We start from the raw sequence: 27,843 nt of genomic DNA, 5'->3' as shown, positions 1-27,843 counted from the left end.
TCAACTTTATTTTTGAGGTTAAATGTATTTTATATGGCTTTCTCTTTTTGCCTTAAACTAAAAGTCTTAACTTTCAGATGCATTGCACTTGTACACCACTGCAGTTTGGAGTTTGTTTGGCTTCTGCATTTATGTGATAGCTGTAGCTGGTGATGAAAAACACTAAAATATTCAGGCAGCCTTTAACAATCACACATACACTCATGAGCCACTTCATTAGATAAATTTATTGTGAAATGAAATCAGTATTTTGAGTATACATACAGCATATTTACACGTGTGTGTGTGTGTGCGTGTGTGTGTGCGTGTGTGTATAGACTCTGTATAAGGGCTGCATGTACGTACACTCGCTAGCTTCTGCAATAGGTATACCTTACTACTATTAGTGTGGACCCCTTTTAACTGTCTTAATACTTCATGGCACAGATTCAACAAGTTTCTGGAAGCATTGCTCAGAGATTTTGGTCCATATTTACATGATAGCATCACACAGTTGCTGCACATTCGTGATGTGATGTCCCAGAGGTTGGGCTGACATCTGGTGACTGTGGATATCATTTGAGTACAGTGAACTCACTGTCATGTTCATGAAACCAGTTTGAGATGATTTGAGCTTTGCGACATGGTGCGCTATCCATAAAGGGATTAACATGGTCATCAACAATACTCAGGTAAGCTGTGGCATTTCCCCACACTATTACTCCACCACTAGCAGCCTGCCTTACTGATACAAGGAAGTTTGGATCTGTGCATTTGTGGCTCTTATTTTTCTTAGAAACAAAAATTGGGTAAAAAAAATAAAGCTGGTAATTCTTTGTTTTTACATTCACTGGGCCCCACCCAATATGCCCAAATATCAAAGAAAAATTAAAAATGCATGCTGTGGAAGAGTTTGGGTCTTGGCAGGTTAAACAGCTCTAATTAATAAAGTCGGGCCTGATTTATTTTAAGCCAAGAATTGAATGTCTTTATATCAGTTATAGCTTTGTTCACTAGTGTATGATATATAAAATGTCCTCCTAGAAGCAAATATTGATCCTTCGCTTGGCAATGTCTACAGGCACTTATTTAGCTTAACTAATTGAAACACTATCTAAGAAAATGTAATTTAGCATGATTTCAATAATCATACATGTCTCCAATATCAATACTTGTTCCATCAGGGGGTGTGGGTGTAAATGTATATAACTTTCTGTTGCATATAGTTAATGTACTCAGCATCTTACCAAATGTCATGTACCATCCACTTCGCTTTCATGTCCACAGGTGTCACATGTCACGCACTGTCTTCAGCAGCAGATGGAGTTAGGTCCCCATGACCTAAAAAGGAAAAGGAGAATTGCTGGACAAACTTAATTAGATTATGTCAGGTTTGAGAAAAAAAAATTAAGTCAGATAAATTCAACAGATTTAAGTCACACAAAACAGCAGGATAGCAGCACGTTGGCACGGTGGTTAGCACTGTTGCCACACAGCAAGAAGGTCCTGAGTTCAATTCCACCATCAGGCCGGGGTCTTTCTGTGTGGAGTTTGCATGTTCTCCCCGTGTTTGCGTGGGTTCCCTCCGGGTACTCCGGCTTCCTCCCACAGTCCAAAGACATGCAGTTTGTGGGGATAGGTTAATTGGATAATCCAGATTGCCACTAGGTGTGAGTGTGAATGGTTGTCTGTCCCTGTGTGTTGGCCCTGCGACAGACTGGCGACCTGTCCAGGGTGTACCCCGCCTCTCGCCCTATGACAGCTGGGATAGGCTCCAGCGCCCCCCGCGACCCTGAAAAGGAGAAGCGAATGGATGGATGGATGGATGGGAAGTCACACAAAACACTTAAATAAAAAATATTTATAAATATATTTAAAAACAGCAAGTTAAGGAAAAAGGTTGTAAGTTAAGTTGACAGAAACCCCCAAAATATACCACCGTCGTTTGTCGCGCTGTCTCAAATGAATAAACTCTTATGCTTGACTGGTACATATTTATTATTATTATTTTCGAGTAATCGGCTCAGAGTATTGTGTTGTAAAGAGATAACCTTTCCACTGAATAGAAGGTCAATTTATAGCAATTACAAAAAGTAATAAAACAATGGCCATTTAATATTGGTGTAACAAACTGCAGCGGTTACTCAGCAACTTAAAAACAAAGTGACTGCTGAAAGAGTGTATATTCAAAGAAAAGCATGATTAATATGCTGATTAATATGCAGACATCCGCTGGGAAGGGTTGTGAAGCAGGCAGAAATTTGTTTCAAGGCGTTCAAATCTGGAAACTGTCCAACTGGGTGAGAGGACAATATAGGTTCAATTATGGCTAATATACAATATACCTCAAAATTTACTAGCACCAGTACTTAAAAAGGCGGCGGGGGGAATATAATGCCAGGGCTCAACATAAAACCAGAATAATTTTTAAATGGGAACATAATTGTAAAATTTTCACTTTCCTGTAAAGCAAATATGTTTTCGAGTTATTCTATTTTAATTTTTTTTTTTCAAAATATGCCAGTGCGTCGATGAAGCTCATTCAGAAAGTGTACCTGTACGCCCCCTGGTGGATTTCATTTTCCCCCAACTAATCACGCAACGTGAGGTCAAAGTTTAAATATGACGCAGGAACGTACACGGACACAAAGTAGCTGGAAGACGTAGTAGAAGTAAGAAGTAATGCTTTCTAAATCAATCTTTTTATTTATTCTGCCACTAACACAGATATCTGAGCCCGCGAGCTCTCCGGTCACATCCCGTGACTTTACGAGTCTATAGCGCGCGCACAGACTGCAGGATAGTTGCCGGTGAGCTAGCATGTTAGCTAGCCAATAGCACGGAATGGATCTGCTGAGTATAGTTGTGGATGAAGTGGCTCTGGAAGGGCTGGACGGGATAACCATTCCGACTTTGTGGATACGAATGGAAGACAGGCAGCCCGGGTTTCCCCTCAAGCTCGACGACTGCACCAAGGAGCTCATCTGGAAGTCACTGGTCATCAACAGCGACCTGTTGTTTTACGAGCTCCCGGAGGAGAGAGACGATGTCGTGCTGACCGACAGGTGACGTTCTCATCCTCACAGATATCATAAGGAATCTCACAGTTTTAACACAGTTAAAACAAACGGCAGGCTTCCACACAACAAGTAAATCAATCCTCAGATTTGTCACGATGGTTCACAGACAGGCGGAACAATTATTTTCTGAGTGGGGCTGTTGTTTTCCTACACTTTAACACTCTTGCACTTTATGTACTCCATCTTAAACCCTGCAGTAAACCAGATTGTGATGCACTTAATAATCCTCTGTGTGCATCTGTGTTAGAAAATCTCCCACTGTAAATTTCTCAAGCCTTTGTTGTCATCCTCCATTGATTTCTTTTGTTCGACCAAAAGAAAAAGATTAGTCATCTTAACCTCATCAGTGACTCCTGAGATTTTAGTGACCTGAAACATCAGCTGGATAGCACTGGTGGTAATGGACTGATCCTTTAAAAACAACATTTAGCTGTGCGCCCTTTACCTAAAAGCAAGTAGACCAGGAATGTCAAAGTCATTTTGCACCATTGATCGCATCCAATCCATGCTGATCTTAAGTGAGCCGAAGCAGTGAAATTCTTTTTTCTGTTGTTGTAAAGAAGTGTAATTACACATTTAATCCCTGAGATATCTTAATATAAGAACAAAAGTGCAATTTGAACAGTATAACTCAGTTTTCCTTCATTGTAAGAAATTAATTGCACAGGCTGTCCTGTAATTATAACATGGAAACTCTCCAAAAGTTGATTCTGTTCATCTGGACGTAGCGTTTTCTGGGAGAAACGTTTCGTCACGCATCCAGTGACTTCTTCAGTCTCAGCTGACTGCAGGTTTCCCCAATCTTATAAACAGTACATTTGCATAATGACTGAAACCAGCCCACTGAAGGAACAATGGGCTGGGAGGTCAGTTCCTTAATCACAATTATGCAAATTCTCATGACCATTGATCAACAACCACTGACCAAAACCCATTGATCAAAACCCACTGATCAAAGACCACTGATCAATGGCCATGAGTACCATTCACAGAGAGTTGGGGAATGGCTGCAATCACAGCATTGTAAGATGGCGAAAGATGTATAACATGGAAAATTGTTGTTAATTGACAGAATGTCTTTTCTTTCTTTCTTTCTTTCTTTCTTTCTTTCTTGAACTGTGAACCTACTGTAGAAATAATAAATTTCTGCATTAGTTTTAAAACAAGAACTTTCTGTTCTTCATTCATCTGTTTCTTATTTACCTCGGTGCTGTATGAATTTCCATGGTGAAGGTGATTATCAGTAGGAAAACCTGTAAAACTCAAAACATCCAAGGTTTATGCCTTCCCTGCTTTGAAGATGTCCAGTGGGCCAAATTTGAATCTTTTGTGGGCCTATTCTGGTCCTCGAGCCTTTTGTTTGACAACTCTGATGTAAACTCTTTTTGTGGACATCCTAACAAAAGTTTTGGACTTTCCTAATGCTCTTCTGGTTGAACAGAAGTGAATTCTTTTGTTTTTATTAGTGTAAATATTGATAGTTATTAATATTACACCCTAGTTTGTAGAGGTAGTAGTAGTTCTAAGAGCATTTTTCTTTCAGGGTCAAGTTTACCATTGAAATTTAATGCAATAAATGTGTTATTTTGCCATCTCCTTATGTTTGGAGTTGCTCTTGTTTCTTTCAGGTTTAAGGACATTGATGCAGAGACAGGCATCGAAGTGACTGACAGCTTTACAGACACTCCCAAAGACATCTACCCCATCGACGTTGTCGAAAACAAGGATGGGATTCAGGGCTCGTGTGCCTTCTTCAAAACGAGGAAAGACGTCACAAAGCAAGTCCGCTCCAAGTCCCCGCTGACCCCATTGGTCAGCTTGAGCGAGGCTTTGGAAAGGTTTGTAGAGATGCGCTGATACTGACAAAACCCTACCTGGAATTAAATCTGGTTAAATATGCTGCTTATTGAAGATTTCTCATACAATGTCACATGCACAGTGCTTCAGAGTTGCCTGCTATATTGGATGTGATTAATAATACCGGTTGCTAGTGGTTGGCGTTGTGTGACATCAGAGGTGCTGTTTCAAAAACCTCCTATTGATTGTTTTGGTTGCTATTAGATTTCCTAGTGACAAGTGGTTGCCATAGGGGCAACAACTGGTCTGCAGGCCTGCATGACTGGGACATTGGCAATGATTTGCCACTCCCAACCTGTTGGAGAATACAAATTTTTCCAGATGACTGGTGGTTGCTAGATGGTTGCAGACAGGACCTAAGTGGCAGAAAAGTTAGCAACACATGGTTATGCCTACAAAACATCAATAAAATGCAATTTTTAAAATAGTGTTTATGAAAGCTGCTCGTGTTAACCATGAAACTATCTATGCAGGATGGTGAGAGTTTTAGTGAGGGATGTTGGATGTTTCATACCCCCCCCCCCCCCGTGATGATTAACATGCTCTGTGGAATTAGCAGATGTATTTGTCCTTTATTGTGCTTTCAAAGTCTTTCAGTAACATATTCTCCTCTTCTCTCTCTCTTCCTTCTAAGATACGGGAGAAAGCTGGTTGTCGTGGCATCACAGTGTCTGCGATATCGTGCCCTGATTGGCAGCGAGAGCGATCCTGATGTAAAACTCGGCAGCGACTCTTACTGCGTGCTGGAGAGAGTGGGCCGAGCACGATGGCAAGGGGAGCTGCAGAGGGATCTACATGGAGGCTCTTTCAAGTAGGAGACACTTAAACCCACCTTTCGCACGGTTCCATCACTGTTCTGTGTTTCCTTTACAGACCGGCTTGCACTCAGGTGTCCTCCTTCTAACAGTCAGTGTTGTGTTTGAGCAGGGTGGATGCCCGAAAGTTTCACTACTTCAGAAAGTCTCTTGTCCGATACCAGTTGGTCACCATGCAGTCCTACGTCAGGCGAATGAAGACCGGACAGCAGCAGCACTCCATCCTTCTGCTGCTCAAACGCTTCCATGTAAACAGGTATGTTTGTGCTCTGTGTTTCACATTTTATCTCATCAAAAGCAGAAACGGGAATGGTTGGTTTAGCATCATCAGTGAAAAAGAAAAGCATGAAATAAAACATGGTCTGTCCTTGGACCCTCAGTTGAGAGTCTGTCTTATGCATGTCACCTCTGCAATAAAGATACCACCTAAATCTGTGCACGGTTTTTGCAGCTTTAAAATTTAGGTGCATCCATCTGTGTGTTGGCTTTATCACATCTGCTTCCTGTTTTTGTCTTTCAGGAGGACCAAGTATGATATACTGATGGAAGTCACGTCCAACTTTCTCCAGCAGTGTCCGAATCAGTTTTCCACAGTCATCATGCTCAGAGAACAGCTTGTTGTGAGTATCCCTCTAAGTTTCTGTCGCCCCTGTCTGTCTAGCCTTCTGCTTGTGGTAGAAAGTTGTCTGTTTTTCTCGTAGAACGTGGACGACAGGACTTACTTGCGTCTATTCAAGTACATGCGAGCGTCCAAGTTGATCGAGTTTTGCCGATTCCCTTTGGAGGAGTTGGACCCCAGCGCTGGACCCCGCACCAACAAAAATGGTAATGCAACACTGAAAAACCACATAAGCCTCACAGTGCATGAGTGCACCACAACATATGCTTGATTTGGATATTAATGACCTATCAGAAAGACAAGAAATCAGACACAAATTGCTTATGACTCAACTGCTTCTTGATATAATCAACGTCTTATTTGTCCTTCATGTGCAGTTTACAGAGTTGCTGCTTCTGTGTGTTTAGTTTCTCAAATATTTTGATGTATATGCACACGTTTTTGCCTGGCCTTCAGTGCCTGGCAAAAGTCGTCATTCCATGTTTAGTGGTGAGGTAAAAAACAACTCTGTCACAGCTTGACTTTCTAAAGTAAAGAGCCATGAAGAAGTGATTTTGGAGTATTCGAAATTAGTTTTTGTTGGTGCGTTACTAAAATTTAAACATAAAAGAGTACACTGCTTTACTTATTTCTCAGGCTCCAAAGTGACTGTTCGCTGTGTGAGGCTGTTAAAGCCATACATAAAGAAGGGTGTGGCTGAGGAAGATGACGATGACGATGAAGACGAGGATGATGATGGTGGAGCAGGAAGAGGGGGTTTGCTTACAGAGGGCCGGATCATGGAGAAGGACCTGTTAACACAGGCCTATCACATCAGTATGTTTGATCTTTTCCTTAAGTTAAGAAACAAAAGAAAAATGAAGTCTTGATGCTTTTACTGGTGAAAGCTAACACTTCCATAAACACAGCGATATTTTTCTGTCTGTGCTCCAAACCGTTGCATGAAGGTGCAGATGTTTGAGCGTGATCACAGCTGTACTGAGCCAACAGCAAAGGGCTTTTACCCCATTTAGCTCTTTTTAACTCGTTGATTTTACTACAACAGTTAAAATCTCATGCAATATTTAATATTGCCTTCCTTCTTTGCGAAGTTCTTTTTTTAAATTTTTTAAATTTTTTTTAAGGTTTCTGCGATAAAATAAGATTTAATTTTTACGGGGGATTGAAACCTCGGTTTCCATGGTGACATTCACCACATTGAACCATGCTTTCAGTGTCCAAAGCTGCAGAGGACTAATTCTCCTTCAGGCCTTTTTCCTTACATTATAAATTGTTACTACTTAATTTGTTATTAATAGTTTGATTTTGTGCTAAAGCGTAATCTTCTCGTGAAATGTACAATATCATTCTTATGTCATCTCTTTCCATGAAGACAGTGAGGTGTAAATAAGGCAACAAATATTGTTGTTTCTGAAGTTCATCACTAGTCCTCATAACTCAAGAAAGTGCAGCAGGACAGTTAATAACAGACTGCAGTTCTCTGCACTCTCTAATGAAGGCTGCATTTTACCTTCAAATCACTTTGTTTCTGTTCAGTCTCACAGGAAGTTGTTTGTCTTGCTCGTAATCAGCTGAACACTCGAGTGTTGTGTTAACTGTAGCCTTTTGTCTTTTTTCTCTTGTAATGCAGTACTATCCTCTGGCACTAAGGGCATCCCCCAGCGTGATATTGCATTCAGACTGAACGTCAGCAAATTGGAAGCTCGCATGCTCTGGCGAAGGCTAGAGAAAGATGGGTTGATCAAGGTGACGTCTGGGCACATGCTTTTATTCTTTCTTTCTTTTTGCCCTTCTCTTAAAAAAAGATCGAGGCTAAAAATAGAAAAAGCAGTACTGATGACCAGGATAGCTTATTTGGAGGTATACTCAATTGTCAGATGTGTTTCGGCTTCCCACCCACACGACCAGAGGTCAGCCGCCACAAACAACGTCCTTCCTAACGCTATTATTAATGGCACATGTGCTGACGATCAGATACCCACTTGAAAGTTTATTTGGTGTCAAATTGGAGGATTGCATATTTATTTAAATGGAATTTTTTTTTCCTTTTTATTGGTATTATTTTTTTATTTGTGGTGAGCTACAAACTGTAAATCCCCAAGTTTTCCCAAAATTCTGCACCTAATCTTGCCTCTGGTGCTCTCTGATTTGGCCTTTAGTGCCATCAGCAGTTTCTAATTGCCCTTATTATTATCTGCTTGATAGATTGATACAGTTTTTATTTATTTTTAAAAATGTATATATTTATGGTGCTAGAAATGTCCCTGCTTAACCTCTAATTCTTCTGCCGTTGTTTCTCTGACACGCGAAAGGTCGTCGGTTCACAAGTGAGAGGAAGCACAGGCATTAGGAACCCACCCTGGGCTGTAAAATCTGTGCCAAATTAAATATGCAGGTCCATGTTCTGAAGCAACTCCTTGGGAGCAGCCGAAATTATCGGTTACAACCTTTTTATATCAGCTCTTCTCGCCCTCATGAACGGCAAATGCCAAACCTGACATCACAACTGCCAGCCCAGGATCATTTCTGCTTGTCATCCAAAGAGTAGCAGCTGCTCTGAGCCCTTTTCGAATGATGCCCCACCCTGTCTCTGAGTCAGAGGACAGCCACCCACTGGAGAAAACTCTTTTCTGCCACTGGTATCCATGATCTCATTCTTGATTCAAACGAGGAACAAAAATTACAAACTGAATATCGCGTTGTTTTCAATAAAACTTGCAAGTACTGACTGCGATCATAAACTCATCAGGAAATTGTTTAATGAGGTCATAGATCTATAAGCCGGCACTTCAGCATTGTCTTGACTTTTCATACCAGGAAATGATATGCTGCAGCAATCTACCAAAGCAGTGGGTCGTTTAGTGTTGCTTAGTTTTGTTTTACATTGTAAATTTCTGTTTTTCACTTGTGTGTGTGTGTGTGTGTGTGTGCCTCGCTCTGTAGGGATTCATGGAAGATGAGGGTCGGCAGAGGACTACAAAATTCATCAGCCATAAGTTTGTAACCCTAAATGCATAAATTATACCTTTAAATTCTTATTTTCGCGCCACTTTGCACTAAATCCTGCCGTTAAAAATATCTTTTGCTCACATCTTTTGGCAGGTGTGTCGGCAGTAGCAATCAACTCCAGCTGTTCGCTAAAGAGCAGGAGCGGCAGATGCTGCTCTTTTCTTCCGCACCTCAAACGTCAAGTGCAGAACCGACCTCCCCTAAAACGCCGTCATCGTCAAAGGCGCCAGTGAAAGGAAGCTCCAGAACTCCTGAAGCCAAGAAGAATAAAAAAGAAGTTAAGGGAAGAAGCAAAGAGGCAGAGGAAGGGGGGCAGACATCTGAAGACGGGAAAGGAAATTCAAGAGAGGAAGGGCTGGATGGAAATGAAAGTAAAGTGAGGGAAAACTCAGGAGCCAGGAGAAAGACAACAGGGGAAAATGGCAGCATGACAGCAGAGCACACTCAGCCTGACGTTCCTGTCATGCAGAGTGCACCAGCTGAGTGTGAGCAGTCATTACACCTTTGCTGATTTCAGAATAAATACTAAATCTCTATAAGGTAAAATCCACATCATAACCTCTTAATGTTGATGAGTTGTTTTTTTTTTTTTTTTTGGAACCTCTCAGGTGAAACTTCAGTGTGCAGCAAACCTGCGACTCACGGGACACCCGACTCGGTGTCTGGTGCTGTGACAGGTAATTCCCACATTTTAACCTGAAGAGCTCTGGCTGTAGATTAAAATAAAGTAAAAAATGTTTTTGTATATTTTCTAGTTGGAGAAAGATCAAACTAATACTTATTTACAAACGCGTGCATTTGAATTAAAACTTAAAACATCGAGTAAATATTCATTTCCATTTAGATTTGCTTTGCTGTCTGCGTATAGTTACTGGCAACCACTGGTCACACCTCCTTGCGATCACTTTGATTGTTAGCAGGTTTCTCCACTAGTTTCCGTGGAAGACGCTGACTTGTCTGCAAACACAAACTCAACAAGCATCTGTAATTGGAAATTATAGCAAACATGGTGATCTGCTAACAAGCAGACTGAAGACTGAAGCCTAAAGTGGATTTTACCAGGGTTTTTTGTTTGATTGTTTTTGTTCCCCAAATCCAGGTAAAGCGGTCTGAGATTGTTCCAAATGAGCCACAGGGTGGCGATGAAATCAATAAAGAATAACAGTATAGATGAAAAAAAGTTTGTAGACGTTAAAGCAGAAGCAGAATTTCACTATAAAGCTGAAAGAAGGTGACAGAAGGTGCAGTCAGGTGATCCAGTTTTAAGAAATTGTTTGGGCTCTTCTGTGCTCCTGCTATTATAATGCATTTATTTTCAATGTGCTTATGTATGCATAATTACAACATTCCTTATAGAGAAATGTAGTCACAGTTATGAAAGTGTAAAAATATGCATCTGATGGCGTAGTGTCAAAAGCAGGAGAAACACATTCTCTGAGTGCAGACGTGGATTAATGTTCAACACACATGGAGACAGCTGGGGTCACCAACTGTTAGTTCAGGACATTTTTCAAGTATTTTCTATTTACATGTGAGGTTGGGCTTTAAAACCAGCCTAAGGAATTTTTTTGTTGGGTGATTCAGAAAGTCCTGCTCAGGTGCGCTTTGGACAATTGGTGCAGAAACCTAGCTAACAAAGAAAAGTGCCACCAGTTTATTTATAGCCCTAAAAAACCAAACATCTGCCAAATTGTAATTTCTCCTTTTATGGCTTTTCTTTGTTTGTTACTGAAATAACTTTGATAGTTTTCTTTGGGATGATGATGTCATGTCGGGCATTATGTGCCCGTGAAATTTCCTTTCTCTCCTACAAAGCTCCGGTTGAGGAAAAGGAAGAAACCAGTTCAACTGATGCCAGCTCTTTGCATCAAAGTGAGACACCAAATGCAGCTGATAATGCGGCACCCATCACAGTGGTCGTTAAAAGTATTCCCTCTCCAAAAAAAGCCAGCGTAACTCGGGAGAGGTCTCACGAGACGTACCGCCTGCTAAGGAGGAAGAACTTGATAGTTGAGGCTGTCTGCAACTTAAGAATCATAGAAGGTCTTTTCCAGTAAGTTTGTCTGAAATGGCAATAGTTCAAGTTCAAAGTGTTTTTGATGCACGGTAAGAGCGTGCTGTGCTTTCCACAGGCTGCAGAAGATGATCAATGATGATGAGAAACAGGACGGTGTCAGTTCAAAGTGCTGCAAGAAGACTATCGTACGTCTCGTCCACTGTCTCGCTAGAGAAGGCTTGCTTAAAATATACACGACCACTGTTGTACAGGATGGGATGACAAGGAAGGTACGTGAACACATCACATCTGCTCTGCCTTTCTATACAGGCAAGATGGGAGTTTTATGGAGTCATATATAAAGTCTCCTCTGTCTGCCTGATGTGTGTGTCTGTTGTTGCACCTGTAGGTTGAAATGATTGTTCATCCGTCCATTCAGCCCAACAATGACCGAGTCAAACAGGTTATTGAGCAGGTCCGATTCAGAATTTCCAGCTCTTCAGCAGTGTTACGGTGAGCACATAATCAAAGATAAGTCACATTTTTAAAAAAACAAAAACAACAGGATGTTTGAGCTGTCCTAATGTCTTACGTGACCCCTCCATTTTAAAAAAATATTTTACTAGGAAAATGGAAAGTAGTGGCAGTGCTTTATTAAAACAGGTGTCAGTGTGTTTCTGAACAATGATGAGATTGGATGATCACTGATCATTAGTCCAGCAATTTTGACGAGATCCCCATCACCACAGGCTCAAATGCTGCCTCAAAAAATGTTAAATTTAGATCCATCACTCCATCAGACCTGTTGCCACTGATTCTCAGTCCAGTTCGTGTGTAATTTGGCATATCTTAGTCTTCCCGCCTTTTCCCTTTGACCTTTTCCCCCTTAAACGTCTACTTGGGGTAACCCTCATTTTTCTGTTGTCCTCCACTTGTCCATTTTTTAAAAATTATTTTAGGACATGCTGCACACCAAGCCGAGGTATTTTCAGCTAACACTCTACAAGGTGACTCTCAAAAACACCATTTAATGGCTGTGAAACTGAGGAAAGTGGTGTTTCCCATAGATACAACTAAAAAAGAAATTGTGTTTTTTGTCTAAATATAACTTAAAATTGGTTCTTTGCTAATTTATCTGTTATGTGTAGACACAACACAGGTTCATCCCTTGAGTTTGATGCCTTGTTTATCCTTGAGTGTTAAGAGTAAATGAGCAAAAAGGCAGCCAATGTCTAAAGGAAAACTTTAAAAGATCCATTTTACCATATTCAGAAAGTCTGGAGAACAATGGAAGCAAAATGCAAAGAAATATCGTCTCACTTAAGACTTTTGCACAGTACTCAGTGCCTTTACTGTTACCTGGTGTTTGTTGACATGTGAAGAGATTTAAATGGACTTCTGATCTTGGTAATGATCACTCGGCCTGCCTGATTGCTGTGTTTATGTATTCAGATCTTTCTATACCAGAATGTGAACTTCTGTGTTGTCTTCTGTGTTTCACTGGCTTATGCCTGTTGTGCCCCCGGTATTCTTCTTCTGTCCCTCAGCCATGCTGAAGACAGAGCCAGAGAACAAGAGAAGGAGGCTGACAAAAAGAAAGCAATTATCGATGATGACCCGGACTTCAAGCCCACAAGAGGTTGTTTTTTGATTTTATACCACAACAAAAAGACAACTTTAATTTCCCACAGATTTCTATTCCCAAGAACAGAAATGAGCAAAAACGAATAGTTTCTCCCAGTGGGTCAATCATGTGATTCAAGCTCTATATCAAACTGGCAGAATAAACATTATTTTCATGATTTCCTTAATACTCTTCTAACAAGTGAATGATGGTCATCAGATGGTCAAAAATAAGAAGAGACTAAAAACATTTTTAAATTCAGTAAATTGAGCAGGCGTGCTAAGATCATGCTGTTGTGTATACTAAATCAGATCTGTCTCCAGTAAATGTTTGACTCACTTTTTTATTATTATTATTATTTTTAAATAGTTCCAGGGTTGAGTAAGACTTATGGCTTCCAGCCTAAAATGCATCGTCTACGCATGATGCATACCTTCCTCTGGTACCTGATCTATGGGCATCCGCTCCGACACAACTGTAGCAGCTCTGATTCAACCAGTCAATCATCAAGCGGCACAGACGGCTCCGATCCTGCTGCCAAACCCGCAGACAGCAAAGCACAACAGGATCTGAAAGAAGCAGAAAGCTCTACACCTGCAGACAGACCAACACCGTTGTCTGACAGTGTTGGCACCGGATGTGACGGCCGGAAAAGTGCAGACTCCAGCTTATCTAACATGGAAGTGGCATCTGGTGATGAAGGAGAGGAGCAAAAAGATAGTTACTCTCAGTCTGACATGAAAGGTGAGACAGCCTCATGTATACTTGCATTTCTAATGAAAATGTAATTTGGATTGCTTGTTTCTGTCTACAGGGGTGTGGAAGTTTTGCATTTTCCCAGCTAATGTTCTTGGTTCCCCTTTTTTATTTCCTGTGTGACACTGATAGTCTATCTCGATGAAGACTCCTGGAAGAGATTCATCCCTCCTGTCCGTGTTCACGAGGAGTACAGCAGCGGCTGGGCGATGGTGGGCGACCTGCTCCTCTGTTTGCCTCTTTCTGTTTTTGTGCAAATTATTCAAGTTACTTATAAGGTGAGTGTGAAGCTTTGTTTTTGGGGGAAAAAAGGCCATGCAGTTCATTGGCTAGTGTGGAGTGGAAAATATGTTTTCTCTGAAAAGATGAACGGGTCAACTTTGTGGCAGATATGTGCAGATTTTCTCAGTTTGAACTCATTTTGTAGCAGATGTAGTGCAATGTTTAGGTATTTGTGGATCAGTTACCTTAATACTGTGTAAATACTAAAAAATGTGCTCACATATTTTAAAAGCATCCGTCTTTCAGTTTTCTCTGAGTTTCAAGTGGCAAACATCAGCCCTGTTATTGTTTTTTGAGATGCACTATATGGACGGTAGTATAGTTCTTGTGCTGATGTTAATGCCAGAGGAGGGTTGGAGCTCTGTGCTTACTGAGTCTGCAGAGTGCTGGTGATGTTTACACACTGTGCATCTCAGCACTTGGCTAAACTCCAGTTTGGGACTTTATGTGGTCTGCTGCTTCATGGCTGAGATGCTGTGCTCCTAAATACACTTGTACCACTACAGTGCCATGCATAAATTCAGTGAGCTCTTTAGAACGACCCATTCTTTTGAGTTAACACTGCTAACTTGTGCCCACAGGTGGAAGGACTGGAGGAATATCTCAATGATCCTGTAAAGCAACATCATCTGGTGAGAGCGCTGCCTGCACGAATGAGAAGACGGCTGCTTTATAAACGGTGATTTTCATTCTGTCCTCTCGGTAACACGCCACATCTGGGACCTGAAAGTGAGCATTTATGGACTATTTTTTTTATTTTTTATTTTTTTATTTTAGGAAGTACATCTTTGTATTTCATGAAAACCTGCTAAAGTTGGTCTACATGGGTCTTCTGCAGTTTGGTCCAATTGAGAAGTTCATGGAGAAAGACCAGGTACACAAAACCTTAAAACAGTAAAGTACGTGTAAGCGTACGAGGACTATTAAAAGGAATACAAGCACATGTTTTTGATTTTTAAGGTTTTTTCTAAGGTTGTAAAAATTGCTTGATCTTCACAAAAATCTTACTTATCAATGACTGTAAATGTAGCTGCTCAGGAGCATTTTTATGCACTAATATGTCTTTATCCATTCAATCATCCAGGTGTTTGTGTATCTTAAACGTAATGCTACTATTGTTGACACCACCAACACCGAGCCTCACTACTGGCTGGTCACAGAGTGCCTTGAAAAACCGTTTGAAAGGCGCCCTTACGTCTTCAACACTGCTGATGACCTGGAAAAGTACTGGTTTGACCTGATGTGCGTCTGCCTCAACACACCACTGGGTACGTACATACATGACCATAAAACGCACGCACTGCTCTGGCAATTATTCAAATAATAATATGTCCCTGTTTGAAAATGTTCTTTTTAGGGGTAGTTCGTTGTAAGAGGAACACCACTGATGAGGAAACGACTCCTTCTTTTGTGCAAGAACGCCACGTTTTCGCAGGAATGGCGTACCTGCTAAAGTACGTGTGTAATGATTTCTCTCCCTCTGGCTGCAAGGGAGGAAAAAAACGATATGAAGGTTCCTGGCTGTCGCCGAGTGAAATCGGTTTTAAAGAGGGTGCTGCATCATAAATCGCATTGTGACTTATTAAAGTAAAAGTTGTGCCTTACCACAGCAGCCAACTTTGAAGGCAAAAGAAATGTAGTTTTACTTCACTACTTGGTGAGTAGTTTGCGAGTGTTTGCAGACAAGTTGGCAGCTTCCATGCAAACTATTGAGCTGCTAACAACCGTATACCACTTTACAACCAGCTTCACACTAGCGACTCCCGGCAGCCACTTGTCAGCCAGTCAGAGAGCACCCATTTTTCTGTGTGGCTGGGTTCTTATTCACTGTGCTTCTTTTCTTCCATTTCTCATTTTCAATTAAAGCTGACTAACTCGAGCAGTTACAGTACTACAGTAGCACAGAAACCTTTCATACACAATGTTTTAAAGTCACGCTGATGAATGTGCATCTGTCAAACACACACAGGGGCAGTACTGAAGTGTGTGATGACGGATTGATACCAGGAGACGGTAAAGGAGCAGGAGGACTGGACTCTGAATTTTTTGGTCATCTTAAACGCAACTGGTTTTGGACCAATCAGCTGCTTTCTGTTAACATGGTACAAACACAGTATGCAATACAGACAGTCATGTGCATGTTGAATGCATGCTGGCATTTTTGACATATTGGGGTTTTTTTGTTTTTAAGAGGCAATCTGGTTTAGAGGCACAGGACAACAAAACCAGACTAAAGAGCCTCCTGAGTAAAGATGCTCTCAGATTTGCGCTTAAAGCTGGTGAGTTTTTTTTTTTTTTTCTTTTGTCCACTTCATGTGATCAGCTATGTCACATCTGCTCCTGGAGCTTTTAACATTTATATTAACCACAAATCTCTACAACAGGAGGTACAGCGACACCGCGTTATGTCACATCCAAGCGGCCAGCGAGGGCAGAAAAAGTTCAGGTATGGGATTTTCTATCTAATTCTAACATATGCTCATCTTCCAGTTTGTTATGTCTATTAAATAAGTTCAAAGCTACTCAACAGCCCTGCATTAAATCCTGCCTGCAGAAAATGAACAATGTTCAGAGGTTTTCTTTTCCGACATACAATTTGAGGAAGCTGTTGAACAGTGGGGGTGTTTCTGGTCTTCAGCCACGTCTTAATAGTAATGGGATGTGCAGAAGAATAGAAACGCTGTTGCAGCAGTGCAACATTTGGTCTAATAATCTAGTACGTCACAACGCTAACAGAAACTAATAATTCTAACTTTGTGGAAGAAGCTTTTAAGCAGGTATGTTTAATTAAGCTCAAATTGAGAGTACAATCATAATGTGGGCCTTTATTATATAATAAACAACATAATTATTTACCTGCTCATTCTTTGTCCAGTATTGTAACTATCCAAAGGCAGTAATGGTGTTGTTTCTTTTTATTTAATTACTGGTCAGTGCTCAAAGACATCTATTTAGACTGTCTAGAGGTTATTGTTTGTATTCTTATTCACTGATAACCAGGTGGGAATAGAACCAGCATCCAGAAACCAGCGGGTGGTTGGAGGAAAGGGGCAGAAGAGGAAGAGAACCAAGAAAGATGTTGTCAAAGTTCCACGCAAGAAGAAAAAAGGTACAAAGTGTCCATCTTAACCTAAAAATGAATGCATGTGTCTGCTGGATGTGAGGAAAAACACGTGTTTTCATAATCAAAGAGCCCAAGAAACGCACTCCTGCACACGATGAGACGGACCACCAGGCTTTGAAACGGATGACCAGACAAAGAGTCAACTGGACTGTACAGGAAGACTCACTGGTGATGCTCTGCTGTGTGGCTGCAGACCTGCTCAACAGCAAGGTACGCACAGAAATTCAATCATCTTTTTAAATTTTACAGCTTCTCGCACGTACTTCCTCCAAAACGTGCTGCACGTTACGTCATGTGTTGCAGTTAAAAAGGCAGTTTGTACCTCACTGCGTGGTGAGAGACCTGCTCCACGCAGAGTTTGAGATATCATCGGATAAAACGTCAGTTGCCGTTGGACGTCGCTCAAGATACATCCTGAAAAATCCTCAGACACTTCTGAACTACAGGTGAGTGCAGATAGCAAAGAAACACATACTTTTAAATCCAGTCATTCGTGAAACTCGTGGAATTTTGCTGCAGGATCTGCCTGGCTGAAGTGTACCAGGACAAGTCGCTGATGAGTCTTTTGGAGAAGGAGAAACCTGCTGATCCCGAAAAACCAGAGGTATGTGTTTGCCGTTCTTTTTATTTCCATTTTCTGTATTTTTATTTATTTAAGTGAATTGAAAGTGTAATATTTCTGTCTGTGCTTTTTTAGGATTGTGCCAAAGTGTTCTCAGAGTATATCCGGCTGCTCAGACAGAAGTTCAGCACAATTGTCAATGCTCATGATTTGATCATCCCTGACACCAAACAGCAGCTCTTCTCGAGGTAAAAAGCTGGAAGATTGATGTGCTGACATACAATATGTAGCTAAGTGTAAAGCTAACAAGTGTTTGTTTTTTTGTTTTTAAACAGGTTTAAGGTTTCTGCAATAGACAGCGGGAAAAAGCTCCCATACAAAGACACTTTGAACAGGTAAGGTTATCTAAGATTTTTACATTAGAATATGAATGTTTATGGCAGTAAGTGATTGTTTGTTTGTGTGTCTCCACTGCAGCACAGATGACATTCATTCTGTAGTGTTACATAACTTGATCCAGAGCACTCTGGCCATGACCAACAATCAAATGAAAACCTCCAGATCCTTTCAGGTACAGCCAACCTTCAGTTTTAGTCCTTTTTTCCATAAAATCTCCCTTTAACCTCCTAGGACCTGGCGTCCACATATGTGGACATCACATTTTGGGTTATTTAGACCAAAATACTCAATTTTACTCTACAAGGGCCTGATATCCACTTAGAAGGACATTATACTGCCACTGTTCTATCGAAATTTTAAACGAAAATCCTCATATGTGGCTCTCATTTTTCTTAGAAACAAAAAAAAGGTAAAAAAAAAATCTGGTAATTCTTTGTTTTTTACATTCATCAAGTGCCAATCAGCCCAAATATCAAAGAGAAATTAAAAATGCATACTTTGGAAGAGTTCGGGTCTTAGGAGGTTAACTAAGTTTATCTGTAAAGAATGTTTTTTTTTATTCATGTCTTCAAACAAAAAAATCATTAAAAAGTGTAATCAAGCTTTATATAGGATTAAATTCCCTTAATAAGTAGATCTGTGTCATGTTTTAAGGCTCAGTCCTTTGATTATTTGTCTCACTTCTGTCGTAGATCTTCCACTTGTACAGTCAGTATGACCAGGAGCTTCTGTGCAAAGTCTTCATACAGTGCAGGAAGAGGGGTCTGGTCAACCGCCGGCGTATCAGCCAGCAGTTTGGGCCGAAGAAGAACCGAGCGCTGCCCATCCTGCCCATGTCCTACCAGCTGTCCCAGTCCTACTTCAGGTACGCGACCAATTGAGAAATGATACGCTCGCACGCATCACTGAAACAACACTTGATCCTGGTAGCTGGTCGGGAGTGAACGTCCTGCACTACAGAGAACGGAGTGGGAATGTTTTACTAACTGTTTCATTACCATGGTAACCCACGGCTCCTCCTCTGTCTTCCACATGTTATTTGCTCCACTGTTTGCTCATCAAAAGTGGCGAGGTATTCAAAACAAAGAAGAAAAAAAACCTACATTATAACTAATGGACACTTTCCAAATGTACTGTATGTCTGAATGAATGAGTTGATTAATTAGCTGGAATAGAGCTGTAGCCACTTTCACCTAAGTAGCACTCATAAGTAGGACTTATAGGTGATTTTTGTAACTGCTAGAACTCGTCTAGAAACCTGGACGTCTTTGGTTTTTTTAAATTTGTCACACAAAAGCTGCTTTCATGACAAATAGTTATGTGCACTATGTTATGGTAAGTACCCTTTAGGAAGGGGTGCCCCTGGGATCAGTGTAGCTTCCAGCCCTTTGTTTCTGTTTGCATTTGACTGCTTACAGGAAATCCAGAGTGATTCATTACCCAGTTGTGTCCGGTGTCAGGCCCTTTTTATTATATGGTGGATTCCTAGAAACAAGTGAAGATGGTAAAGCTTCAAGATATTCACCTAAAGCTAGCAAGCGTGGTTGATAAGCTGCATCCATAAACTGTACAGGTGGATACAGAATAATAAAAATAAAATAAAAATCCAGTAGTCCAGTATGTGAATTCTTCCTGCACTACTTACTGCCCCCTGAAGTTTTTCACCACCCCTCTCCCTCTCCTTCCTTATAGGTGTTTTTCATGGCGTTTTCCTCATTCCCTGTGCACCGATTCCTTCCGCTTCTTAAGGAGTCTAATTGACAATGGCACGCATGATGACAGGCCCATCATCACACTCTACAACGAAACTGAGTACAGGTCACAGAATGGAGAGGAAGTTCTGGAGACAAAAACAGGCTCCAAAAGTAAAGAACATGGAGGAAAAGAAGCTGACAGAGCAGCGAGTGAGCCGGAAAGGGCAAAAGATGTCACCACAAAGGAAGGAGATGACAACCAAGGTGAAATTAAAGGAGACGAGAGTATAAAGGACGCTGACACGAACAACGAGAAAACTGATGTTTCGAGCAAGCCGGACGAGCAGAAAAAGCCTGACGACAGCTCCACATCTGGATCTGGTGAAGAGGCTCCAGGAGTGTCGGCCACGTCAAACACGGTACCTCCAGCTTCAGACGAGCCTCCAGATGTGTCGGACATGCTCAAGTTCTCTCTCCAGTCCCCGGGTGGAGCCTGCCTAGTCTCGCTCAGCCTGATGTCTCTAGGACTGCTGAATGTGTACGCCTCCATACCTAAACAGATGGTGGTGGTGGACAGCAACCTGGTGGACAAGGATGTAGTGAAGAGGTGAGGCATAAGGATTCAGCACCGTAATGACTTTTATACAGTTTCAAAGCATCTCAGGCAAAGATATGTACATCATCTTTCACACATGAAATGTTGCTTGAAGTGTTAATAAACAACAGCAGGTTGAAAGTGTAGTAGTGACAACACATTGAAGTAAAAGCAAAATCAGAAAGTAGTTTTTATTATTAAGTTGTACAGATATATCCCGTTTTTAGCTAGAAGGAACTGTACAGTGGGCTCTCATGAAGCTTACAAACAGAAAACATAAAAAAATTATTTGTAGCCCGATTTACAAAAGTCACAATCTTTTCTTTTCAGTATGGCAGAACTAGTAGAAGAAGAAGAGGAGGATGACGATGATGGTGACGATTACGATGGGAAAAAAAGGCAACAAGTGAAGGCACAAAAAGCTTCGCACACCAAGTACTTAATGATGCGAGGATATTGCACCCCGGGCATCGGTAAAGCTTTAGAAACCTTTTACTGTGTAATAATACCTGGTGGATGATTGAACGGAAAGTTTGTTGGATTGATTGAACAATTTGTCAGCAAACTTCCAAAACAGTTTTGTAGCAAGTGGCAAGCAGTTTATGTCAGTGCATTTTGTTCTAAAACAGTTTACACACTCTTCAGTGAAGTTCCTGCCATATTTGGAGAAACTGTTTTATTTATATAGCACCAAATCAGAGCAACAGTCGCTGTGCTTTATTGTAAAGACCCGACAGTAATAGAAATAGAAAGCTTAATATTCAAATGACCATTTATGAGCAAGCACTTAGCGACAGTGGGAGGGAAAAACTTCCTTATACAGGAAGAAGCCTCCAGCACAACAGCTGTCTGTTGGAGGGACAGCCGTCTGCTGTGACTGGTTGGGGGTGAGGGAACAAAGACATGACAAAAAGACACACACCAGAGATTAATAATAACAAATGATTAAATACAGAGTGGTGTCTAAACACATAGTGAGTGAAGAAGACAGTATAACTAAAGGAGGGTTCAGGGTCACATGATCTATGCCTAACTGTAAGTCTTAAGAGAGGTGAGGTAGGTAGGTGGCTTATAATTTATGCACAAAGGTGGAAAAGTTTTGTGATCGTTGAGCCGTTTCATTGTTTTGTAAACAATTATAACTCGATCAAGAATCTTCTTAGAAAATCTTCGGAGAAACAACCTCCAGCCAAAGCTGGTCCCGTCTGTCTTTCACACACTCATGGACAGCAGTCGCTAGCATTGTGTTTATTAGCAGCAGTCCTGCAGTAGCATCAGTTGATTGCTAGTAATATAATTTGTAGGTGTTTTCTGTGTTAAGAAGATTAAAGGATGTTGCATTTCTATTTATGTTTGTTCTTCTCTTTTTCTAGTAAAAGTGCGCAACCTAAACACCAATGATAGCATTGTGATGGAGTCGTGTATTATGAGGTTGCAGCTGCGCAACACGCCCGCTCACAGCCTGTTCAGTGAAGAGAGTAAGAGCCACCGCATTTTAGACTTTTATTTTTGAACACCAGACTCCGTTTGTATAAAATCCTTTATTTTCTGTTTCCTTCATTTTTAGACTTTGCACCTCTGGACTTGACAAAATGTGGTCCATCCCTTCTGCCCTCCAACCTCACCTCCTTCGTCCGTTCAGCCTCCTTTTCTCCACCCAGTGTGGAGGAGTGTTACAGGCGCTTTGTAAATCAAAAGGGATACACCCCGCGGGACATTGAAGCGTGCACTCAGATCATGAGGAGCTTAGATGAAGCTGGTGAAAGAGGTTGGGATGCTTATGACTTTCTCGAGGCTCACGCGAACCTGCTGGAGCGGCAGTCTGGACGCAGCAGGAAGCTGCAGCAGTACATGGAGGTAAAAATCAAAATCTAAACGCAACATCCTTATGTGAAGGGTGAAGAAAACAGATTTGGTGTCTAAGTTATGTTACGATGTGTTTTCTGCATCGTTTTAATTTATTTCCTGCTACAGGATCTTCGTCATCGTTCTTATGACTCTTTAAGGATTTCTCCCTTTGTTTGCGTGTCTGCACTGCAGGAACTGAAAAATGACAAGTCCTCAGGATGTTTTAAAATTCTAGGCATTACTGCTTTCATTGTGCTTCAATGGGAAATCTACACTGTAGCGATGTCATAAATGCAAACCCCATGGAACTACATGTCGTTCAGCACCATCAGTTCATTCTGTGCACTACTTTTTCACCAGTTTTTGAATTTATTAGTGAGAGAATAACAATCATTCTCTCAGTATAAGGAATAGTAGTCATAGTATAATATAAAGATTCCCAAATGCCAGCAAATTCCTCGAGTTGAAACTATCTGAATAGAAGCAAATATGTTTTTCCTGAAAAAAAAAATGACCGGAACAAAAAGTGGAGACCCAGGAGGGGAAAAAGTTTTTTTTTTTCCCCTTCTATAAACTGGCACCGGGACACGGTTATTACACATAATGCACCAGCATAAATGTGGGCAATAACATCAGACACTAGGTAGGTAGGGAATAGGTTATGTTGTATGTCTCTACTAGGATTCCCCACAGGAGCCTAAGCCAGGCTTTACATCACGCACCTCTTTCCAATGATGAAAGCCACAGCAGCTCATTCAGTTTCTTTAGTCTGTTCTAATTTTCTTGATATGTAGTTGAAATGTTATACAACACTGAAGCTGCAATAATTACAGAGGAATCACCTTGTAAAAAGTATTAAAAATGGCAGTGACTCATAGCAACATGTTTGTGTTCTAGGACTTGGAAGAAGAAGGCCAGGTGGTAAAAGTTGGGAGTCTCAGTGTCCGCTGGGTGCTCATGAAGCTCGCTGGACCATGGCTTCTTACTGTCAGCTCCAAGCACTGGTCTCAGTCATCCACTGCGTCACACCCGTTTTTGGAGAAGAAGCAAACCATCCCCTTTATACGGAAGCGGTGCAGCCGCGAATTCCAAGTGGAGAAGGAAGAACCACCGGCGAAAAGATTGGCTGTGGATAGAGAGGACGTCGCTGACAAAGAGGATGTGGACGGAGTGCCGAGTAACCAAGAAACAAATGAGGAGAAACAGCTGGAACAACTGGAACGGCCGATGGAGAGGGCAGATGAATCGAGGGGAGACCAGTTGTTGTTATTGGAGGAGGAGGGAGGAAAGCAGATACAGGAGGAGGAAAAACAGGCTGCAGAAAGGAAGAAGACGACGGACGCAGAGAGAAGACAAGATAACAGGAAAGAGCAGAGGTTGAGAAGAGGAAGGAAAGAGGATGAGAACAACGATGAGGCGTGCTCTTCCTCCACAGGCCCCGATACTGATGCGTGAGTACCAAATTTAATCATACCAAGGTTTTCGTTTTTCCCTTCATCAATATTCCAAGTTTCATCTCTCTCCTTTTTGCATCCAGTGAAACCAGCTTCATCAGCCGGCCCTGGCGCTTGGTTGATGGTAAGGTGAACCGGCAGGTGTGTAAGGGCATGCTGGAAGCTGTTCTCTACCACATCATGTCTCAGCCCGGCCTGACACACCAGGCGCTGGTAGAGCATTACAAAGATTTACTGCAGCCAGTGGCAGTTCAGGATCTTGTGCAGGTATTCCAGTCTAGTAGTTGTTACTTCATCTATTAGTTTTTTATTTTTTCGTTTAAGTGTATCAACATTTCATACACACAAACACTAGAAATCTAAATCTAAAGGATCTAAAGATAAAATAGACTTTCCATTATTTGAGCACTTGGGTCATACACGTCCAATATTCAGTCTCCCTTCTGACCTCTATCAGCTCCTTTAGCAGGTAAATGCTTTCTATAGTGACAGTTTGTTGCTGGGCTGAGCAAGTGCACTGATGAGAGTAGTGAAAATGAACCAGTCAGCCTTATAGCGGCACTAAATCCATGCTTAAATGTTAAAAATATGCCTGTATCTTTGAATAGCAGACGCAACACGATTGCTGTGTAAAACGTGATTTTAAAAATAGGAAGCAATGATTTGCAAATCTCATAAACCCAGATTTTATTCACACAATAAAAGGTATCAAATGTTTAAAGTTGTGAAATAGATCAAGTCTCAGAAAAGTTGTTTGCTGCCGTTTAGCGTCTGAGGAGACCGACTGCTGGACTTTTGGGAGAGGATGTTTTCCCATTCTTGTCCGATGGAGGATTCTAGCCGCTCAGCAGTCCTGGCTTTTTTTATTGCATTTTTGGTTCCATGCTCTAAATGTTTTCAGTTGTTGAGAAGGCTGGGTTGTAGGCAGGACAGTTCAGCACTTGGACTCTTCTGCTATGAAGCCATACTGGTCTGCAGTGTAGTGTCTTACTGAAATATGCAAGATCTTCCCTGAAAAAGATGTGATGCTGAACATTCTCAATTGTTCCACAATTTGTAGACACCGTTATTTTTGCAGATTGTGAACCTCTTCCTGTCCTTACTTCTGAGAAACTCTGAGCGTCTCTAAGATGCTCTTCTTTTATCCAGTCATGTTACTGACTTGTTGCCCATTAACCTAATTGGCTGGAAGTAGTTTATGAGATTTGTAAATTGCAGCATCCCAACTTTTGGGGGGCAGTATACACAACATGAAAAATGACAACTATAAAAGTTACCACAAGTTTGATGAGGGCAAAGGAAGAAATTCTTAAAACGTGGTACATCCCAGGATAACTAGTTTTTACACATTAGCACTCTTTAGCTTGTCACAGTTTTAGCATTGCTATAAAAGAGCTGTCTTTCCTTATTTTTTGTCCTATAGATAATGTGCCCATATTAAACATGTTCAAAGTTTGAGATGACAAGTTCCGCAACTTTGTTAAGAATACCCGTGAGCCAAAATGCATCAAAGACAAAAATTGACCCTTTTTATGGTTGTGTTTTTACTCTTTTTGTCTCTTCCACAGGCACTTATCGAACTGGGCTGTGTGACGAAGAAAACTCTGGCTAAAAGTCCTAAACCCTCACTGTTCACTCGTCCTGCACAGCAAAGAAAAAGCGAGAGAGAACCAGACATAGTGATGTATGAGCCCACCATCAGCTGCTGCCTGCGACTCTGTCGAGTGTTGCCCAACGAGCGAACCTGGAACTGTTGTATACCCTGAAAAGTGTTTGCTAAACTTCTTTTAGATCTCCAAGGACTGAGAAAATATTGACACAATGATCAAGCCTTTGAGAGCTAAGTGAGGATATTTAAAAAATTTGATCAGGTTGTTTGTATTTCTTTTGGGAAAGTTTTTTTTTGTGTTCAGCTTTTGTGTACTCTAACTTATAATTCTTAATAAAAACCCATAAGTCTTCTTAAAACTTGTATTTATTAGTTAATCACATTTTTGTCATTTTCTCTGAAACATGCAAAAGCTGTGTTTACACTTATGTATACAGTATGCAGGTCTTAAAGGTTAAAATCAGCTTTGTAAAGTCTTATGAGAGAAACGCACTCGGTGTACTCTATTTTTTACTTTATTTAGTAATAAATTTAGATTCTTTACATTACAAGTTTTTTTCTACATGATGGTGTGAAATCACAGAAAATGTTTGCGCTCACTGCCCACGCTGTCCCATATTTCCCATATTTTTTATAGTACAATGGAAAACGAGATTTTCTGTCATTTAATTGTTTATCAATTACTTAGATTCTTTGGTGTTGCGTGAATGACTCTGGGGGAAGTCTTTCATGCAAAAAAATGGTATGTCTGATATCTGTTTGCTGAGGAGTCATCTTTTTGTCAGGTTTTCATGGCTCCTGTTGTTGGACCCATTCGTTCACTCATGTTCTCTCTATAGCCTGATTGGGTACCTTCAAAGTGTATCAAGAGATTGGTGTAGTGGAGCGAGGTTGTTTCTAGCTGCAGAAGACTAGTAATGCGAGTAGTGTTTACAGAACGGGCAGATATCTGGAAAAGGGCGAAAACACCAGCACACTCTAATGAAAAACACTTTAATAACTGTTTTATTACAGGATAAGAAGGTGGAGATGTTTTAGCAATAAGCTGTCATTAGGATATTTTAAGACAATCACAATATATAAAAGCCAGGTGAGAGTGCAATATGAAAACCAGAGCTCTAAGTACTTAATGAAAAGCATCTGTATCTTTGATTGGCAGTGGAAGCTCGCCTAACCTTTATTACATTTATTGTCATTTGGCATCAACAGGACATTTTGCACAGAACTTGCTCTATATTTTCTCTTTTTGAGACTTGTTTGTAAACCCTAGAGATGCTAGTGTGAGAAAATGTGAAATGCTCAGACCAGCCTGTCTGTGACCAGTGCTATAATTTTATTTGTTCAGGTGGTTTTGTAATTACTGGCGTACGCTGTGCTTTCACTTCCTAGATGGTTGTAAAGGTGCTGAAAGTCGGACTAGGCAGGACTGCTCTGTTTTTGTTTGTTTTTTTTAAAGACTCACAGTTTAAGTCTAGTTATGATGTTCTGCCGTCATCTGTTGATACACTTGAGATAGGTACAGTCGTATAGAGAACTGGGGTTACAACAGAAAGTGCAGGAATAATACCGTTGTTATTGGGTGAATAAATACAAGACTGATACAGAATGGGGGGAGTCTCAGGAAACCGTGATAACGATCACCGGGGAAACAAAGAGGAAAGGAATGTACCACAGTCACATTCATTTCAATGTGACTTATGAGCACAAAACTTCCTCTTTTCCTTCAGCCAAAGTACCAAACCTTCAACATTGTTGACTGTAAGTGTGGACCTCCGATCAGCCTACAGATATTATGTACAGATGAATATGTTTGAGTGCACTGTGCAGGTGTGTGTGAATTCCTTGAGTTCTCCATAGCCTACAATACAGGACTGAAATGGGACACTCAGAACATGTTAAAATGGATAATCTTCACTTTAATCAGAGCCACTGTCTAATGCTGGCTCACGACTAAAGCTCTCAATTGCACAACTGATGTTTCTCCCATATTACAGTTTAGAAAAGTTACGATGCATATACAGAGTACTCTATAAGCTAATGCATGGTATACTGTAATGGCATTAAAAGCAACAAGCAAAAAATACAAAACAGTAACTGCACAATAAGTATAAACTGGATATAAAGCAAACGTTTGGAAGCATCCACTAAATGTTTAAACCTCAAGACTGATAAAAAAAAAAACAGTGCATGGTGTGTTAAGGTCATACTGATTGACATAGAATCAGTATGTACTAACATAGAAGAGCCACCTCCACGGGACAAGACTCGGCAGTCCATCTGCATCTAAAGGTCAAAGGATGCCAATGTTCACCTTTTGGACAGAGAGGACAGATGGTTTGAAAGAGGGGTAAAAGAAGCCATTTATGTCCACTGTAAGCGACCATCTTTGAACAGAGGCGGTGGTTTACGACACTGTCTGCCATCTATGATCCAGTTTTGAGATCCCTTCCCAGACGCCTTAACGCCCACTCACACCCTGGGCCATCTGACCTCAGGAAATCACATGATAGGGTGGGGCTAGGTTTCACAAAGAGCTCACCC

At 41.0% G+C, this 27,843-nt stretch overlaps 1 protein-coding gene across 1 annotated transcript; it reads left to right on the top strand.

The window, feature by feature from the left end:
* The first annotated feature begins 2,613 nt into the window (after positions 1–2,613).
* On the top strand, positions 2,614–25,661 carry gtf3c1 (general transcription factor IIIC subunit 1). The gene is made up of 39 exons (XM_085276265.1): positions 2,614–3,044; positions 4,688–4,897; positions 5,551–5,727; positions 5,844–5,987; positions 6,252–6,351; positions 6,433–6,556; positions 6,987–7,166; positions 7,981–8,096; positions 9,294–9,346; positions 9,453–9,844; positions 9,968–10,036; positions 11,175–11,412; positions 11,492–11,645; positions 11,765–11,868; positions 12,903–12,994; positions 13,349–13,723; positions 13,868–14,013; positions 14,599–14,696; positions 14,795–14,891; positions 15,102–15,285; positions 15,375–15,471; positions 15,987–16,119; positions 16,209–16,296; positions 16,402–16,463; positions 17,018–17,126; positions 17,209–17,351; positions 17,445–17,587; positions 17,661–17,745; positions 17,839–17,951; positions 18,039–18,098; positions 18,181–18,274; positions 18,795–18,967; positions 19,795–20,403; positions 20,722–20,864; positions 21,765–21,869; positions 21,959–22,248; positions 23,137–23,690; positions 23,777–23,960; positions 25,262–25,661. The coding sequence occupies exons 1-39, from the start codon at positions 2,824–2,826 to the stop codon at positions 25,457–25,459; spliced, it is 6,657 nt and encodes a 2,218-aa protein (XP_085132391.1). The 5' UTR covers positions 2,614–2,823; the 3' UTR covers positions 25,460–25,661.
* Positions 25,662–27,843: the final 2,182 nt, after the last annotated feature.

This window comes from Mchenga conophoros, linkage group LG6 (assembly GCF_057382185.1).
Source record: "Mchenga conophoros isolate Kocher_MC1m ecotype Shallow Benthic linkage group LG6, M_conophoros_male_GT1.1, whole genome shotgun sequence".
Lineage (NCBI taxonomy): Eukaryota > Metazoa > Chordata > Actinopteri > Cichliformes > Cichlidae > Mchenga > Mchenga conophoros.
The sequence above is the reverse complement of the archived record's forward strand: the minus strand, read 5'-3'. Positions and strand labels throughout refer to the sequence as shown.